The sequence below is a fragment of the Megalops cyprinoides genome, chromosome 10, assembly GCF_013368585.1.
Source record: "Megalops cyprinoides isolate fMegCyp1 chromosome 10, fMegCyp1.pri, whole genome shotgun sequence".
Taxonomy (NCBI): Eukaryota; Metazoa; Chordata; class Actinopteri; order Elopiformes; family Megalopidae; genus Megalops; species Megalops cyprinoides.
In genome coordinates this window covers 10,864,422-10,885,108 of record NC_050592.1, presented here as the reverse complement: position 1 = coordinate 10,885,108, position 20,687 = coordinate 10,864,422, and the positions used below count along the sequence as shown (strand labels likewise).

The window sequence follows — 20,687 nt, the reverse complement described above, 5'->3', positions numbered from 1 at the left end:
ATCCTCTGAGGTCCGTGGGGTGGGACAGTAGAGAAGGAGAGGTAGACTGGTACTGTTCTATAATTTGCTAGAGCATTCAGTGTTGTGTCAAATGAATGCTATTCTTACAAACGCACGCTCACACATAATGAGACGCACCTTCGCAGTAGACTGCATGAGACAGACACAAGTAGACAGATTTGGAGAAGAAAAAGTGAGAATGAGAGATAATATGAAATGGAAAGAAACACTCACAAATGGACACATAAATGGCAGACAGGGAAGACAGAGAGAAAACGGTTAGGTTAAATGGTTAAACGGTTTAGTCCTCACCTAAATGGCTGTCTCTGTTAATCTCGCTCTTCGACTTCCTTCTCTCCCAGCCTCTCTCTCTCATTTGTCTTTTACTGCCAGAGACAGAGAGAAAGACATCAATCAAGACACACACACCCACATGCATACACACACCACACACATAGAAACACATAGAAAAAACGGTGTACACAGACAGCAGGCAGAGAAGCACACAGCATTGTATCGTTTTCTGTAATTAGTGAAGGCTGGAATGTCGCACAGACCTCTGTATGGTTGGTACAGTACAAAAAGCGTGTGTGTGTGTGTGTGTGTGTGGGAGCGTGTGTGTGTGTGTGTATGTGTATGTGTATGTATCGACTTCTGTGTATGATATGTAGAAAATCTGTGAGCAAGGGTTTTATTAATGTGCAATATAGTATTTTGTTTTCTCTCCATCCCCTTGTCCCCTCTCACAGTCCTGGTAGGAGATGAGGAGTCATTGTGGGAAAATGGGGAGAATCAGAGAGCGTGAAAGAGAGATGGAGTGATAAAGGCTAACAGTCTCTCCCTCTCCCTCCCCATCGAACCTTCAGTGTCTGAGTCTCCATCTGTCCTATGTGGATTTCACCATTCTTACATTAGGCTGAGGGAAAAGAGTCAGGGAACAATCCCAGAGGACAGTAACTCCTGATGAGAAGGTGATGGGAAAGCAGCTCAGCCACCAATCTTTTGACTCGCCTGTAACAAAAAGTAACAAATTAAATCTCATAAATTTAGGTGAAAGCTACAAAATATTTCAGTGTTTGCCAGATTATGTGTTATATGTTAAGGGGACCCTGCATGCCAATTTTGACAGCTAAGACCGTAGACAATCATGCACCAGACAATCAGGCACTGTCAGTGTAATGTTATCAAGTAGCCATACCATCAACAGTGCTGGGCAGGGCAACCGATTGCATGCGTTGTGTGCTGCCATTATCAAGGGGGACTCGTTTCAAGGGCTTTCTTAATTCATAAATCATTGACACCCACTTCAGTGACGAAAACATGAAAGCTGTAGGTGAGCACTACAATAATGAATGTTTGTACTGATTGCAACATGTTCGTCTGTTTCTTTGAAACACACGGCTCTGCACGCCGTAAGACCCTTTCAAATGGAAGGCTCTGCCTTGTTAATGTGGGCATTTTGCTGGGTTACACCTCTGCACGGATTACCACTCCGGTTCCTGAGCCGCTTTGGATCACAGCAATCTTTAAAAATGGTTTCCCAGCAGGTGTGCTCAGAAAAAGTGCAGAATTTTCGTCGTAAACTATGCTTTAGATGGAACTCTTTCTGATAAACCAGCATGCGTGAATGCACAGACATTTTCGGCAATTTGTCATCACTTTTGATGTGCATCCGAGACAACGCGAACATCATGCACGCTGGAACCGGCACCATACAGGAAGCATGTAACAAATTTGCACTTAATTCCCAGCACGGACACAAATATTTGTCATTTCCAGATGGTATCGACTGGTGATCTCTAGCATTGCACTACCTTGTTATTTGCTCCACCGCAGCCAGAGCCATGTATTTACTGTTGATTTACAGCAATTTCTACAGAATATTATTTGCAGTGAATTAGGTCAGGTAATAAATCAAAATATAATAGCGGTCCCTTGCATGCAATTCAAATAAGTATGTGTGTGTGTGTGTGTGTGCGCGTGTGTGCAACTTATAATGCATATGACAGTGACAATAAATATAATGTCTAATAAAGTTATAATTACAAACATAATATATCTAAATCCACCTAAAACACATCAGATGGGTTAAAACGGAAATATGAATATGTTTGAAAGACAGTATATTCAATATTTGTTGGTGTCCGAAACAGTAAACATCTTTATCTGCAACTGGCAGCTACATACGCTACTGTCATCACATGACCTCTAGTAGTATACTGCTCATCCAACATTTGAACCCTGTTTAGCTTATCTAAACTGTTATTGCAAGGCAGTGAGACTGATATATGCATTTCCTTATATTACTGTCATTTAGCAGACACTCGTATCCAGAGGAACATAGATGGGTTACAATTTTTTACATGTTATCCCTTTAAAGAGCTGGATATTTACTGAGGTTGCTCTGGGTTAAGTACCTTGTCCAAGGGCACAGTAGCAGTGCTCCAGCAGGGAATCAACCCAGCAACCTTGCAGGTACAAGCCCTGCTCCTTACCACTACGCTACACTGCTGCCCACAATTTAATATAGCTATGATTAAAAACATGATGGCGAGCAACACATTAGAGTTTAAAAAATTATGGGTTATTGAAAGTACACAAAAGCAAAGTAAATGTATGGCATTAAGTGAGCCCTGTATTGGAAAAAAACAGTGGGAGAAGTTGGGGAAATGTGAAGGCATTGGTTAAAGAGGTGTATCAATGGGACGCAAATAAGGTAATAAGACACAGCACAGTTCTCATGTTGGCAGGCAGTTCGCTTAACCACTTGGGAGGTAGACAATAGAGAAGAAGAAAGCATGGTATTTAACAAAAGGAGGAACGAAGAGATGAATGTGTCTACTGGCAGATGCTGATCTCTGGGGACAAGAGAGAGTGTATGAGGAAATGATAGATTGAAGATAAATGCAACGTGACCATATCACCATTGTGCTCTGAATTTGTCAACATTTCCTTTCTGTGAGTAGCAACGAAGAAGGATCCTTGTTTCTTCTGGAATTATATGAATGCTAATGGCATCATTCCAGGTTTTATGGGATTTCTGTGCATACCCTTTGGCAAAACATCTGTTTACAACTCTAGTAGAAAATAGACCAATCCCCCAAATCCATTCACAGACTTAGAATTTGAATGGTTCCCTTAATTTTGCTACATATTTAAGAGTAAAATCGAGAAAAAAAAAGCAACGGCTGTGAGTGCAAACAGTTTCTTTGTTTGCATTCGAAAATAAAGAGTGGTGTCAGAGGCATGTTGGGAAAAACTGGTAGGGGGGAATAATACAGCATGAGAAAATGGGGGAGTGAGACAGTTATGTTGAGACAATAAAAATAATGCTGACACTGTGTGAGCACTTACACTGAGTCTTAATAGAGGGAGAGAGAAAGGAAATGAAATCACCTCCCAGAACTGATAAGGAAGGGGAAGTCATAGACATGCTATTATGGCAAAAAAGCCAAAATAGAGTGAGGGGATGAGAGTGACGGTGAGGTGCTCGAATGGACAGTACCATTTCAAATGCACATTGTTGCCGTTAAGAAGCTGAATCTCGGATTGATGGTGAAAAGGGGGCAAGCGAAACGGTTAAGTGTGAGAGACGGAAACAAGAAAGATGACAGAAGGGGGGTGCAGGCACAAACATAGTTGCTGAGAAAAAGAAAGAAGCTACAGACAGAGAGAGAGAGAAAGGAAAAGATGAGGCTTGAGCTCAGATGATGGATGCCATGCTCTGGTTTTGTGCCCCCTAACGAAGACTCTAATTAGTGTTTGTGTAATTCCACACTGTCTCCGCCGCCTGCTCGTCTTAATTAACTCCATTCATCTTCCCCTCCCTCCATCCCTCCCTCTCCCTCTGCCCTCCTAAAATAACACACTGACTGACTGAGCCCCACCTGGACTAGACCTGCTTTTATATATATACCCCCTTTCACTCTCGCCCTCCCTCCCTTTCTTTCTCTCTGAGTGGGTGTGTGTGTTAGTCTTCAGATCTGTGAATGTCTCTTTTGGTGTTCTCCAAATCCTAGAGAGACCACACCCATTTTTTTTTACATAATAACAAAGTGCTCTTCTAAGCGTAAATATATGTACACAAAGAATGGTTTAAGTTCTATTTTGTATCAGGGTGAAAACACGCACCGGTAGACCTATTTGATAGTCATACTGTCTCATAAATACTCTGTTACCTCATTATTACAGACATAGACAACATGCTTATAAAGTCTTTAATAGAAGTATTAGCAAGCTGCTTAATAAGTGTGACTCAGTGGTTCTTTGAGATATGAGGGCCTCCCTATTTCCCTCAGTCCCCAGTTAAAGCCGCTGTATGAAAGGAAGTCCTGCTGTCCCTAAACAGTCTCTGAGGAACCCTGCAGATCACCAAGCTTAGCTAACTCATCCATTTCAGCACAGCCCTGGTCTATTGGAAATGCCCACCGAAGAGGCCTTGCAATCTGAACCTAAATCCCACACCGCTGGAAAATTGCGTTTAATCTTTCACGCATCCTTCCAGCCATGACAGAACAATTCCGACCGCATTTGCTTGAGTCCACAACAGTCAGATATGCGCACAGACCCAGGTGCAGCGATGGCACTCTGTGACTGCGATGGGGGCAGAATGGACCTCTTAACGTCACGGCCAGAGTAATCATTCAGGTTGTGAATGGGCCTGTGTGCGTGTCATGCAGGCTTTGATGAATAAAGCTCCATCCATAAATGTCTGCTGGTGACCTTTCCCATTTGTGGCACTCTGACTTCATCACCTTATTGAAATGTCAGCTGTGATGGTTTCCTGAGAAACACAGTCCGTAAGGATGGGCTTCTAATCCCGGAGGGAACTGACCATGGTCCCTGTACAGCACATGGTAGTAGTTGTGGCTGAACAGACACCCAGGTACTGGTATGTTTAGAACATAATAAAAATAATTATAATAATGAATAATTAATGGTTTTTTCATTCATTCTTTGTTTTTTTTTTTTACAGCTATCCACATCCAGGAGCATATACAGAGCTTCGGTAAATATAAAAAGATAAAAATACCATGCATAAAAACATTAGAGATAAAAAAATAACATGTTCATTTACATGTATACATGACATGCTGTACCTTTCACACAGTGAATAACTACCTGTGAACACTACCAGTGAAGCACTACCTGCACTATCTGAAAGCTAAATAAAATAGTCCAGGCCATTCACTGACCAGTTTACATGAAAGTGCTGTTTTAGACCACTTAGAGCCCGGATGTGAATGAGCCCTTGTCATAAGGCCCTGAAATATAGAGCTACACGTACAGTAGTAGGAGTCAAGGATGTGGGCAGAGATAGGTGGGGGAGATGATGGTTTGGAGGCGTGAGGGAGTGCTGTCGTCTCAGGCCCTCCTGTAGCCCTTGTCCACTTGGGCACAGTGCTGCAATTTTCAGTGTCTTCAAGCCACATCTCAAAGTATTCTGTGGGCAATTTGCTCAGCTGTGTTTCCGATGGAGCAATTCAGGTGAAGTGCACCGCTCGGTGTATCTTTGCGTGTGCATGGGTTTGGAGCCCCGCTGCACATGCACTGCACACTGTGGAACCGGTTTTGGCAAAATTCACAACTTACAGCATTTCCATTTCCAAAACAAGTATTTCTTAGTAAATAATTTGAAAGTCTCAAAGTATACACTGTCCAACGACCTCCAGAAGTAACTTGACATGTTGTCATGCACAGTTACATCTTTGGCAAAAGCGCACGGCTCACTTATACCTAATACCTATACCCAAATAGCTATGAAGTGAAGTATTCCTATCAAGAAAATCTGCAAAGCCTTTAGCAGTCATTGACTGCAACCTCAATCAGGAATCTGGTGAAAGTAATATCCTTCAGACTTTCATATTCATTCAGACCTGCAACCAAATGCCTAACAGCTCCTTGTGTACAGGAGTACATAAAGACCATTTTAACATTATATAAGAGCCTGAGCAGACCACAGCAGATGTTAGGCTGTTATGCTTTTCACAAATATTTGGAATAGGGTTCTGTTTATAATGAAAGACTTTGGAAATGACTAACAGCCTAATGCAGCAACACAGTGCTCCAAAAACCATGTAATATTACAAAGAGGTTGGTGACCAACAGGTGACCATAGCTATCATAAAACGCAGGGCACCTCAGCACAAAATCAGTGTCTCCTGGGGCGCTTGTTTAGATTGATTGATTAAACTATGAGATAACAGCAGTCACCATTGGTGGCATTGGTCAGTCAATCAGCCGTACAGCCAGACATCACCAATTTAACTGAATAACCAGCTGGGTGGTGATGAGCAGAAGATAGAGCAAAAGTGTTAAAATAAGACATTTCCTTTGTGGCTGACTGGCTCTCCCATCACATAAAAGGTTTTAGAAGCCTGAGACTGGTCAAAAACCCATTCAGCTGCTATCACGGTCAAATGTGAATTGGTTGCTCTTTACATTGTGAAAATGAGCTTTTTTTTAACTTTAAGTATTTTGTGAAATGTCCACACTGTTCCAAGCTCAGAACTGTGTCTTTATGCAGTAGTGCAGCTGAATCATTACTGATCTTTTCACTGTTCGAACTGTCCTCACTCCATTAGTCAATAGCCTCATCATTGGGGTGAGCAATACAATAATCATTTACCAGTTCTTCTAAGACAGATTTTCTAAGACTGAACTGATAGCACCATTACTCATTATTAGCACTATTAATTCATTCAAACATCAACCAATCACAGTATTTTCAGTTTTCATTGCACAAAGACACAACTGTATTTGTTCCTTGGATTTACGGTGTAGTCATAAGGGCATCAATGTGCAATGCTAACTGAGCTGTAGACACATTCATGGCCTCTGCACTAATGTCTGATCAGACAGGATGCTTGTGCTTGTCAGAGATATGCATTTCCTCAAAGCGGTGTCCTACAGTTGTTTACTTAATCAGCATGTGAACACAATTTCACAAAATACTTAAAAACCCCTATTTCAAGTGCAAATTTTCCCAATACTCTAGGACAATAAACTGTAAAGTTTTTTACCATCTACTAAGTCAAAATGTTATTTTGACAAGAGCCGACGTTCATTGCTTTTAAGTCTTGTAAATCCTGCAGTATAAGTGTCAGCTAATCTCACAGTCTGCAGAACATTTATGCTATTACGCGTTTACAGAGGTACACAGCTTCTGGTCCTGGAGATGCCTGTTTTTCATCCCAGCTAAACTATTTAATTTGAGTAATCAGTTGTTTGAAATAGAAACTGGATCTGGAGAGACCTATAAAACCCTGTGGTGCTGTGTGCCCTCAGGACATGGAATTCACACTCCTGCTGTAGGTTTTTTTCAATGTGAGACAACTTAATGGTGTTGTTCCTCTTTAAGCAGCAGATGAACAGGTTAATGCCCCGTGTGAAGCATCACTCTGAAGCCAGTTGTGACATTTACGCTCTTCCCCAAGGCTCTTAGATTCTCCCCGTCTCCAAAATTCGGCGACTATGCTGGAGCACAATGGCTCCTCTGCACGTACTTCGCATGTACTACTGTATCTCTGTGAACTTTTGACCTAAAGCTTACAGAAGACATTTAAAAAGATCTATAATATGGATGGAGGAGAGACGGGACCTTGGCTCTCCCAGCTTTGCACTGTTGGCTGATGAGGACCTGACACGAGCAAAATGCTTGATCCTGATTTGTTCAAATTCTGAGTACCATAGTCCCATTGGTTGAGCACGACGAGGTCCGTTTGATGAAGTGCAACCATTCACTGTTATTATCTTCCATCCTTTTTAAAACTACCATAGTAAGGATATTCCAAGAGTCCCTCCAATCTAGCCTGGCTCTCTGTGTCACTGATTTATGTCAGACTGTTGGCAAAAAAGGCAATATAAGTGAATGGGCCTTCGGTCAATGCAGTCCAGGCATCTTCAATTGATCACTGATCACTGCTTTGTCAGGGAGATGAATAACTCAGCTGGTGTTGTGCACATTCTTAGCAGAAATCCTGATGGGGCAAACTAAATTCTCCTGTGCATTGTTTCATCATTTCCACAATAAAGGCCGGAGAAAACAACGAGAATCTCATTTGGACCCGTTGACGGCATCTGACATTAGACAGTCATGGTGTGGAAAAATAAAAATACGAGTCTGTCCATTCATTGAACCAGAAACTTGCTTCCTTGATTGATTATGAACATCCTTCTCCTCCAGGTCTGTAGATATTGGTGATTTAGGTGAATTATTGAAACTGGTTTGTTTTCCAAACCAGCTCTGTTGGATTGTGGAAGCCAGGCTGTGAATAGCCACAGTTGTAAATATGATTTGGTTAAGCATATCATTGTGAATTACCACTAGTCCAACACACCATGGCAAAATAGTTTTGCATCCTGTCAGCAGAGTAACATACATTACATACATTACAGAAAACACACTGTCTTCTGTATTAGAAAATCAAGTGAAAGACTCTGATATAAAGACTACACAGAACAAGGAAAACTTGGGGAAGACGGGAGAGGTAGGGTGGATAGCATGTTTTCAATAAAGTTGTAGTTAATACCACTGAGTGTTCATCGATTTGACCACAGATAATATTGAATCCACCCCATGCAAAGAGTTTTTCTGTGCGCCGTCCCCTACTCTCTCTCCCTCAGTCACAGCGCACATCCTGCTCTCTAACACTGGCCCCTTCCCCTCATCTTTCTTTCTCCCTCATTCTCTCCCCCTCTCATCTCACCCCTCCTAACAGTGCACACACAAATAACGATTGTATTTATCTTTATCAGTCTTTCCATTTTCCTCTCCCCTCCCTTGTTTTCAAGCTCCCCCGTTCAATATTTCATGCTGTTGAGAGCGTAGCTATTCTAGGCTTGCTCTCCACCCCCCCCCCCCCCCCCCCCATACCCCTCCCTGTCTTCAAAAAAAAAATCATTTTCCTTCTGCATCACTCTTTCTGCCTCATCCTCTCCCTTCATCTCTATAAATCTCGCCCTTTCTTTTGCTCTCTCCCATTGCACTCATAATGTTGTGTACCCCATCACACTTTCTCTTCCTCTCCCTACTTTTTTTATTTCCATTTGCTCTCCTTTTCTACATCTTTTCACTGCTCAGTGCAGGGATGTCCAGTCAGCTGGTTTGTCTTATTCTGCCGCCTGTAACTTCCTCTCTGTTCCTTTTTTACTCCATTTTTTTTTCCTCCATCTTATTTTTTTTATTTTTTTTGCTTTTATCAAACCCAGTATTTCAATCCCCCAATAAGAGGTCTGTTTTATCTTTCGCTTCCTGCGCTTTCCTTATTCGTTCTCTCTTTCTCTCTCCCGCATTCATAGCTGCAGTCAGTCCTTCCTTAACTGTCCATTTCCCTGTGCCCCCACCTCTCCTCCTCGCTTACATTCCACCCTGCCTCTTGCTCTCCCTTTTTCTTTCTTGCTCTCTATCTTTGCCTGTGTTGTTTTAGGCACAGCGGTGGAAGGTAAACAGAGAAATTGAAAATTCATGTCAGTCAGGGGGGTGAGAGAGGAAGAGGGAGAGAGGGAGAGAAAGAGAGACAGGGAGGGAGAGACAGGGAGGGGGTAGTGTCAGTACAGTTTACTAACACAACACTGAACATCTAGAGAGAGAGAGAGAGAGAAGGAGAGGGAGAGAGAGACACAATATATTTTTAATTGCATTCAAAGATACTTTATCTTATAAGTTCCTCAAGTGTAAAGATTTTATAATGTACTATTAGTTATTCTTTTACTGAAAACATAAATAGAAGTTTAGATATTTACAGTCAGACCAATACAAAAAATATCCTCTGGCCTTTCCAAATGAAATGTTATGCATACGTAATAAAACTTATTTCTAATGAGCTTTGATAATTATTTATATCAGAAAAAATAATGTGTTGTACAGTTCACACTTTTAAAGGTCTGCCTGTATGGTTAGAAAATGGCTAATAATAAATGTCTTAAGCATGGCCGCTTTCAGAAAGTGTTGTTTAAACAGATGGTGAGCAGGTAATAAATAACTAATGAATTGTCAAATTACCAGCTTGACAGTATTTGTGGATTGTTTTAAAGTTGTATGTCTCTTACATTCAGATTTCTTGTTTTGAATTTATTCTGCAGTGAGTGCAACATTAAAATGTACAGTATTGTGCAGGGAATACTGAGAGTTGCATGAAGAAAATTTATTTCCTATTTACAATGAATTCATTCTAATTTCTAGTATGAGCCTCTTGAAATAAAGTGTGAGCATTGTTTAAATATATGTCATTCTCACACTTAGGTTTTCTTATTTCTTTTTTAACCATAACATATTAATATTGCTTGTCCGACAGGCTTGAGATTTGTTGTGTTTAACTGGAAATGTTTCACGAGTCATGTTGCCTACCACTAGCTTCTCATATATATAGTGTAGAATGGTACAGTATTGTATAGTATTCCTGTATATATAATTTGTAAATCTAAATATTTTCTTCGATTTAATTTTATTTTTAAATGAATGATATGAGTGAAATCAGAAGGCCGGCTGATTCCAGAGCTACAGAGGACTTTGGTGACTTTTGGGTTAATATTGTGTTACAAGAGGAATTATGTTTTTGGTTTTTTCAATCAAAGTAAATGTAATTGCTGCAAGAGCTGGAGCAACTGAATACATAACATAACTCACATTTATTACACCCACATCTCAAACTTTGCCCAACTCAGATGCATATACAGGTGAATTAAGTAAGTTTTTCACCTGTGGTGTGGTTATAATTCACATTTAGAGTTGAAAAACAGAGAGAGTGAGGCACGGAAACAGAATGAGATGACAGATATGTCATGGGAGACAGAGCTAACAAAGGGATGACAGAAACAGCCCTAGAAAACAAGAGCGAAGTTTGACATAATGCGAGCAGGCAAAAACAGGGACAAGGAGGGAGAATATTAGTAAAGGTTTAAGGGGGGAGGAAAGAGATGGATGAAGATGGAGAGCCAGGGAGAGAAAGAAACAGATGCCTAAAGAGAGTTTGTAGAACTGGAAACAGAGATAGAGAGGGATGCCCCAATGATACTTCTCTTTTTCTCTCTCTCTCTCTCTCTCTCTCTCTTTCCCCCAATAAATCATTTTTGACTTCCCCTTAACCAACCCACTCCCAGCAGACGAGAAGAAAACCTTAACAATCTCTCTTCCTCTCTCCATTTCCCTCTCACTCGTGTCTTCTCAATCACCACGGTAACACGCCTGGAGGGGACGCAAGTGAGACGCCATCACGGAGAAAAAGAAAAAAAAAGGGGGGGGGGGGGGTGCATAATATGATATTAAGATCGTACATGAATCTTTATTGACTGGATACTGTGGTAAATGATCACTTAACATGCACTAGAGATGGGATAGAGAAGCTAAAGTACTTTATAGACTTTAGGATCTTAAGGAACACTGATACAGTGGTACATTAACTTACACACATAGAGAGAGAGAGAGAGAGAGAGTAGAGAAGAATAGAATAAAATAAAACGGAACAGAATAGAATACAACCGAAAGGGCTGAAAGTAAGGAGCAAATCAATTTGTCTGGCTGAGAGGATTTAAGATGGTAATATAGTATTAGTCAAGACTGGCTTACAGTGTCTGGTCGCTGGAAAGGGAGGTGGAGGGGGACAAATAATATAGGTGAGAAAGGCAGAATGCCGTTTGATCAAGCAGAGGGGATGATCAGGAACCAACCTCCTCGGGATGCTGAAAGGAGATGATGAGAAAAAAGCAGAGAGATATGGGTTAAGACAGGTTTGCAGTATATAAACATGCCGGCATTTGTGTTTCTCCTAAGTCTCAACTCCTCGGAAAATAAATGGTTAAGTACACCCCACTCGCGCGTCTCCCATAGACAAGTGGCAATGGGGGTGACTTGAGCTCGCCAGAAAGAATGTGAGTATACAGGAGGCGCGCTTTTGTCAGAAGCGGGGGGTGGAGTCACCGATTGAACACGCTCAGCCTACCAAATAGGAGAGAGAGAGAGAGAAAGGGGGAGAAAAACGCCAAAGCGAAAGGGGGTGAGTGCGTGCGTGGATGCGAGGGGTGCTGGATGGAAAGGAAAAAGAGGAAGAAAAAGACCACAAAACTCGCGAATGGAATGTTTGTAACAGTTTTTAGATGGTCAAACATTCCGTAGTAACGGATTTCCCAAGCGTGGCAAGGAAATTACCACGCGAGGATAATTTAAGCGTCTTATTTATTTATTTTTTTAAACCAGGAACATAATGATGATAATTTGAAGAATACATCAGAGGAAGTGGAAGAAGCTTGCCCCCTGTCCCTCCATTGTTACACGCGTTTTATCTAGCGCTGCAAGGATTCTCGACTTACCTTAACGTACTAAAATCTAGCAAGCTAGTTTTTTTTAACATTTGGGGGGCTGTTACCCCCACACCATTCCCCTGTTCATTTTTTTTTTTTTACTGTTTTATACTTAACCTTTGCGGCGTCAGAGGAATAAAGTAATATTATTTTAGGGGGACAGATAGGTGGTAGTGGGGCTTCTGCAGCGCACCAATAGGATTTTGGGGGTGAGAGGTGGCGGGGCTGGGGGGAGGGGGGTGTCGCAATGGAATCGGAGTTTTACTACACATAGCTAGCTAAATAGCTTACCTTTAATAGAACACATTCTAAACAACAGTACGCGACTATATGTTTTTATTATTTTTTCTTACTGGAATGTTTTCAACGCACAGCTGCGTGGGATAGAGGGACTGAGGCTGAGGAAGGGAGAGAGCAAGGGAAAGGGAAAGAGAGATATCGAAGGATTATGGCTCTCGCAGCGTTATCTCTCTGTCTCATAACGCTCACCTGTACGAACTTCTACCTGGTGAATGCCAACCGACATGCAGTGCATTGGAACAGCTCGAATATTCAGTAAGTATGAACAGTGTTACATTGCGTGTTCTCTTTCTCAGGATTGTTCAAGGTTGTGTTGAATTGTGATGTTTCTTCGACTTTACAGCACCGAGTGAATCAATGTTAGCCAGTGAGGCATTATTTACACATCAACAACAGAAAACCTTCACACTCCGCGGTTTGTTCTGCAAAGATCAAAGTACTTTTACGTGCAATGCTAACTCGGCTGAACTTTTAACAGGTAGCCAAGGAACATTATATATGTAAGGTCCAAGCTATTATGCTGTAAAATACGAAAATCTGTTATACACCTTCACACATCCATCTAAATCATTTAGTGTATCACACCTTAAAGGAAATACAGTGCTGGAATTTTATGAGCTTTGTGTGTGCGCGCGCGCGCACGTGTGTGGATTGCAGTGTCAGGGCTCGGTATCCAGAAAATACATTTCTCCGCAATTAATTTTTGAATCAAAATTGGAAGCGACAGTTGTGTGGGGAACTTCCATTAAAGACTACACATACTGATGTGAGCATTTGCTCTTCTAAATACGACAGCTAATGTTGCAGCTCTCCTTTTTTTTTTAGCCCTGCTGTGTCATCCTTTTCGTCGGATACTGTCCTGTAGCTACATGACCACTGTCTACTCCATATAATTGCACAAGGGCTAATTGCACATTTCATTTTATTGCAGAGTCTGCGGCTGGTCTCGTTTTAGATTACATTATTTTCTATGACAACACGTAAAATGCGAATGTGTTTAAACGCTGAACAATTTTTTGTCCTCATTTCAATTTTACAATGCGTTTAACATCAAATAATTGCAGAATGCAGCCCACTAGCAATGTCAACGCTCTATTTCCGCGTCTGTGTCTTTTTTAGTATACTACTTTCTCTGAGGCCGCAAGTGCTTTTAAGCGGACGCGTAAAAATAGCAGATTTAAGAAAGTGCATTCGTATTTACACTTGTTGGCCATTATTAGCTACTTCATGGGCATATTTAAATTTAAATCGTTGTTGTTTACTTAATTCTACGTTTGGTTCAATTAATAGTTACATTTGGGTCTTGAAACCAAATACATTTTAAACACTACAATCTAGTGCATTTTATCTCATTTTGTCGTGCTGTAGTGCGCATGCTATGATTAGGTGTATAATGTCAAACAAGACTCAGTGCTTTGGCTCGCTATGCACAGTAGCAGGTAATGGTAAACTTTTGGAGCTGTGTAAGTTATTTTTTGTGTGTTAGAGCATGACTTAGACAAACATTTAGAACGGCAGAAAAAAAAATCTTCTTTTCGTTCTTTTCTCCTCCTCCCTCTGCTCCTATCTTGACCCCTCTCCACCCCTCAATTTCTCTTCTCCCATCTTTGTCCCCATGCTTGACACTCTGTCCTTCTGTCCCACTAGTACCTGGTCTCGGGTCCCAGCGTTGCACACCCTTGTCTCCATCTCATCCTCCCTCTGCCGTCATTGCCTGTCTGCCTGATTCTGTTTGATAGAAGTAAGACCAGGTTTGCTCTGTGGCCCCGTTGTGTTTGTCACATGTCACCGTTCAATCTCCCTCCTGTCCTTTTTTCTCCTTCCCCCTCTCCCTGCCCCTTTCCCTCACTCTATTTTCATCCTCTGAACTGACCTCATCCCTCTATACCGTTTGTCTCACAACTTCGACCCCGTGTCTCTCACTCTAAGTTACTTTCCTTTTTTCTCATATCCTTCCTTTCTATCCTTCTCCATTCTCTTTTGCCCTCTGCGCCCATTTATCTCTGGTTCCCCTTGTCTCCCATCCCTCTCTCTCTCCCTTCTCCACGTCTCATCTCTCTTTGTCCCTGACCCCAATCTGTTCATCTTTGTCCTGTGCCTCAATTCACTTCAGACCAAGAACCTTCATTAGCGTCACATTTATATTCCGTCATGTTAACATGCATGGATGCAGTCAGTGAGCACCTTAAATAACCACACACAGCCATGCTGTATGGACTAAAACACACATTCATACAGATATGCTGTCTGTATAGTGCCCCCTATACACACACTCATAGATACATGGCTGCTGGTTATGATTTTAGCCTAGGCTTGTAGGCTTGTCTGTCAAACACTAAATGGATGCAACAGCCCTGCGTCTTTGTTTGTCCCTGTATGTGTTTGCGCGTATCACTCCTCCTCTCCTTCTTGCTGATAAAATCTGAAATCTATGAAATAATGCAGAGATCGACCTAGTTTGCAGGTAGCAGACTAACCCACACTCAATTCATGGGCGATGACTGGAATACTGATGGGCTTCAGTTTGAATGACAATACAGTGGAGCACACCACACCACACCCAAGTATTTGAGCTCAGTGCATTGTTCTACAGCACTCACTGGGGGAGTGCTCACTGCTGTCCTGCTTCACCAAACAACACAAGCACTATACCCTACACACACAATTTAATCATGGTGCAGGTTCAAAGCCACGCATTGTATTAAACAACAGCAATGCACTTGAGAACATACTTTATTACTCAATTCCGAGTGGCCCGCAAATTGTAATCAAAAGCAAATTGTAAACACACCATTATAAATCAGATGAATCTCTGTATTTGAGACAGAGTGCAAACCACAGTTGGGCTGTAGAAATTTACAGTCAGTCAAGTATCACCATTTTTACATTGCTCCATTAGTATTGTTTGAGTAAGCCCATCAAGCTTTTTAATATGAAATGCACACACCAACACATATAGTTGTTTTTCATTTTATCTAAATCGATGCAGAATTTGTATCTAATTTTTGGCTAAAAAACACTTTACCCAGCTGATCTGCCAATGACTACCTACACAGCCTTGCTACGGGATGTTTCTGTGACACACTTCCCTCTAACCATTTGTTTGAATTTCAGATGGTGAAACACAAGCAGGTATATATTTACAAACAAGCAAAAAACTGCATGATCTATGAACTGAAATAACTGGTGAATTGGAATTATTTTTACAAGGACAAAAATAAATAAATAAAAGCAGTCAAATTGCACTCAAATTCAAATCTCTTTCGCATTCCCTAATATTTGTATATATATATATATATATATTTATATATACATATGTTTTTAGACAAAAAGTGACATTTGGTTTAAATGTGGTCATGGTACTGTGCATACTGCTGCAGCACTGATTGTCTGAAGTTGAAAGTACAATTGATAAGTAAGTGCAAAATTCAGATACTGTAACATGAAGTGCTGATCAAAAAGGATTTCCAGCAGCTGGCTTTAAGATGCAAAAATATATTGGAGGCATCTCATTAAAGTCGCTGCTGTCAAAATTCTGACCCGTCTCTCATAAATTCCACAAATTCTGAGGTAATCCGTGTTTTATGTGTATGCCATACGAAATTGTCGTTTTCAGAAATGAGCGACAGCCTGGCAAAACTGAGGAATTACAGCCAGCCTCCCTTTGTTCAAACGGTGTCTTTAATTAAAACAGCACGTCTCTCTCTGGACTTCATTTGCCTGTTCCTCACTTACAGTTTTAGAGCACTTCGAAGACATCCTGGTACCTCAGACCGTTGGCCTACTTTGAGAAGTATGCCTGGAGAAAAGTGCTTGTGTATTGGTTGGTTTCTACATTGCTGGTCAGAAGTTTTATGACAGTTGGTCTTGTATGTAGGGACCGGCATTGGCAACAGAGAGTTTCTTTAAACTCCTGTCCTTGCTCCGGTTTCCTGCCTGCCATGTGTTGGGAACTTCAGAAAGTTTGCTTTCGTGGAGCTTTTGTTTGGATAATAGAGTCATGGCAATGACCTTAATTTTCTAGCAGGGTGCTCCCAGTACACTTTCGCATTGTTAATTGTTTTGCGACCGTGGATGTTAAAGCACACTCCGTGCTAAATTTGGAAAGAATTTCAGCAGCCACTTGACACTTAGAGGACCAAAAATAGCTCAAGTGTTGTAATTGGAGCTTATACCTTAACAAGCGTTGTGTAGTTTTCACAGCAAGCGCCTGCACTTTATGTTGCATTTCAGCTAAAAACCCCTGTGGGTGACCGGCTAAAATAAACACAGAGCAATCATCTTGTGAAATCATTTCTTTTAGACCATTTGACAGTTGTAGGAAAAAATGTATTGTGTTGATGCATGCAGTGGTAATGCCGAAAATCTACACAACCTCTTGGAAAAGCTTTGCTCTTAGCTCCCTGCTCAGAGCCGTAACTACAGTCTGTTTATTTCAGAGGCCGCTGCTCGCTGATGGCTGACTGAAACAAAACAAAGCCATCGGTCCATTAAATCGCTCCTTATCGGAGGCCACCTGGCAATTAAGAGAGCCATTTTAACATCTGCAGGCCTTCACGCCTTAAGGAAAGTTTACAGCCACGTCAAGAGATTTTTCAGAATTGCTCTGCGGCATCGCTGCGTAGCAACATCCATGCAGTCAGCTGCTGTGAATGAAGCGGCGCTAGCTTTCCTGATCCATTGATTTTTAAAACCAGAAATTCGGGGCCTGTCAGATGCATAATTAAGAAGCCTGACCGAATAGATACACGCAGGGGTCCGATGCCGCATCACCCCGGCACAGCTGTTACAAAACAAATGATCACTTTTGCACAAAGTTTCTCCTGAAAATGACAAGCACGGCTACCCTGATCAACGCAGAGGAGAACCATGTTTTATTCAACCAGCTCATTAGTTGTAAACAGGCTGCGTGCATTGTGGACCAAGGAAAAAAAGTGTAGTTTAGATGTAAAGAACCTCCCTATCGCATTATGGCACAGGATTTGATGCTTTCTGTAAATCAGAAATTAAGGGAAGAGTGGGTGGTGGGGGGGTGGCACATGGAAATTAAAGCTTTGCATTTTTTGGAAGGATTTCAGGGAGCTGGCAGCTGTTGTTCCTGGAAGGCTAATATTCAAGTGTAGTGACCAATGGCGAATCAGGCAGGGGATTATATGTATGGACTGGTGCAAAGACACAGACACGCTGATGCATAAAAGACAAACAGCTTTAGCGGCTGATTACATTCAAGTCTATCACCCACTTCTGTTTGAGCACCGTTTATGCAAATTCAAATCGCGTTTATGAGGACCCTAAAACCAATCTCCCACTGATTTTTTTTAAAATCGGCTGTTATCAGAAAACTGCTCTGCAATAGACAATATCAAATAGCAAATTCTAGTTTGAATAATTTTCTATTTTTTAGAGTGGTAAATAATGTGTTGGCTTGGAAATCATGGAATTAATAACACTGAGTGGAAACACATGGCTTCCGCTGATAAATGACTTATTTATGCGAAATGAGATCACTTATCAACACAATTAGATTTGTGTATTTTAATATATGATTATTGTCATAATACTGTAATGGATAATGTGGACATATTTTAATGAAATGCTCTGAGGGTCAGTTGCAACTCCTCTAGAAATAAAAAGGGTTGGGCGGGCAATGCGGGGGTGGGTGGTAGTCTGCCGTGTCTTCTCATTTTTTTTGTAGGGTCAGTGGCGACAGAGCATGGTGGAGACTACAGCTTTCGGAATTTTAGTGTAAAAATGATACATTGCAGGAGCTGCTCTGGGCCCTTATATTTAAGACAGAGACATTACTGGAGAATTTTCAAAGAGGCATAACAATAAGGCTTCAACAATCAACTGACATTTTTATGGATTTTACATGCACTACGGGAGCTTACAGTAAACACACTGAGCCTCTGTATGTCACGCTCTGTACCATTATGAGCGGAGACAGTACGTAACAGCTTACCTTGATTCAAGGCAGTCTTAACTATTGTCATATATTTCTAAATGCATTTCATTCTTCAGTGCCTTTGTGCGAGCGTGTTATTCGGCTGACATTAATTTAATGTCCATTAATTACAAGTGAAATTAATGTTTTGATAAAGACAGATTTAAAATAAAATAGGAGAATAAATCTGAGCTTGGATCATTTGATTTGCCTGGAACTTCACGCCCTCCACAGTGAGATACCCCGTGTAATGAAAATGGGAAAAGAGGAACATAGAATAGTTGTATAAGTGGCTAAGCGTTATGCACATGCAAGGAAAGGGATTTTATTTGTTCTTTGGATCATTAGTCTTCTGAAAATGGCCTCCATTGTACTTCTGAACCGTACTGAAATTATTCAAATTTCTCAGAAAAATAGAAATGAAAATGGTCTCTCGGGGTTGGTCTCTATGATTTCTAGGGGTGATAACTCATGAGAGTTAGACAAAGTAGAGAGTGTCTGCTTCCTGTCTTGGCTTGAATACACCCCTAACAGTAGCATGTATGCATTACCCCGCCATAAATAACTACTAAGGGAGAATGCTTTCCTTTTCTGACTTTGTGTACATTATTCAAAGCCAAAACGTGCAATTCTTATATTATGCCTCTGTTAGTTTGAGCGATTTTAGTTGTAAAGTTGCTCTGACACATAAAGCTGGTCACATCAATCAACTGCTCAGGACATTTCACAATTGTGCAACTTTCTTTATAGGGCTACAGTACCCCAGTTTTTTAACTTTTTTATTTGTTGCAAAAAAACTCCCTGCATAAATGATGTGACTCACTTTTTGCCACATTGTACTTGTTTAGAAACAAAGAAACCTGGAAAATTAGGTTGTAACGTTTTGATTGATTAAAAAAAAATATTTTCTCCCCTCAACAAGAGCAGCGGTTGTAATTCTTACAGGAATTGGGTCCTTAACTTTCAGGACTGCAGCAAATGATTGTTTCTGAGCTCTTCATTGCGAAATCTACTTCATCTTAATGAATAAACAAGGAAATAAAGGCTTTGGACTGTTTCATCAAAGCTGTTCTTATTCCACCTATTGCATGGTATTGCATCTGCACTTAACTTAAACCCTGAGCAGATATTCCCGAGCCTCCCTTTTTCTCCAGGCTTTCAGCAGACAGGTGAAACCAATTTCAGACACCATGATTGGAATGCAAATACACCGATGAAAGACAGTTCTGTCGAAAGCTTTCTCCTCATGTGTACACAGAAATATGGATAAGTATCACAAATCATTTTGGCCTGGGGAAACAATGCGACCGATGTAAAACCAAATTTCCACAAAGTGAGTAAGTCACCGAGGTGGGTTTTCTTTTTTATTTAAGAGTCCAACCTTGGAGACATAATAGATCTTTATTCTAGGCATACAGATTCAAGTTGTAACCCAAAGGAATAGAAGTGTTAGAGTTCATTCACACTGAGTCACATTAATACCCGCTTTCTCAATGTGTTTTTTCCCCATGAGGGCGAGTGACTTCGATAATAGCCGATTTGCATAATACTTAGCCAAAGTCTTCTGCTCTGTTGTACTTTCACCTGGCTGTCATACTCTTCAGGGGTGTTTCATAGTAATGGCCACAAGTTTCACACTTGGTTATTGTTAGTTGAATTTCCCCCCCAGAACTGAGCACAGTTCTTTTCATTTTTTGTGTGAAGTGAATACTCGAAAGAACTCACCTTCAGAGTCTGGCTGAATTGAATGGAATTAATCTTCCAAAACTGTTCCCAGATTAGTATAGTGTTGGTTAGCATGCTGTGAAAGCAATTCCTCTGATGGTCCAACCTGATGAAAATCATATAAATTAAAATAAATAAATGTTTTTGGTGGGTTTTACTGATTGAGGAGCACACAGGTCGTTGCTCTGTTTTTATGTGATTACATGTTATTTTACATCATCACCATCTGTAAAATTTGGTAAATATTTGTATGCATTTCATATTGATCAACGTCTGAAAGGAAAATTGGTACAAACTGTGCTTCCACTTGTCTGGGTACTCTTGCCAGGAGTGACACCAGTGGTTTTACAGAACACAGACAGAGTCAAAGCACCGTGCAAACCTACTGCTGCTTGCATTAGATATAATAAACGGTGCATGT

General features: G+C 41.0%; 1 protein-coding gene across 1 annotated transcript in view; it reads left to right on the top strand.

Moving 5' to 3' along the window:
* The first annotated feature begins 12,550 nt into the window (after positions 1–12,550).
* Positions 12,551–20,687, top strand: part of efna3b (ephrin-A3b) — a 39,739-nt gene continuing 31,602 nt past the window's right edge. The window contains exon 1 of the mRNA XM_036539608.1: positions 12,551–12,852. Coding sequence (XP_036395501.1) covers positions 12,746–12,852 — 107 coding nt within the window. The 5' untranslated portion in view covers positions 12,551–12,745. The remainder of the gene's footprint in view (positions 12,853–20,687) is intronic.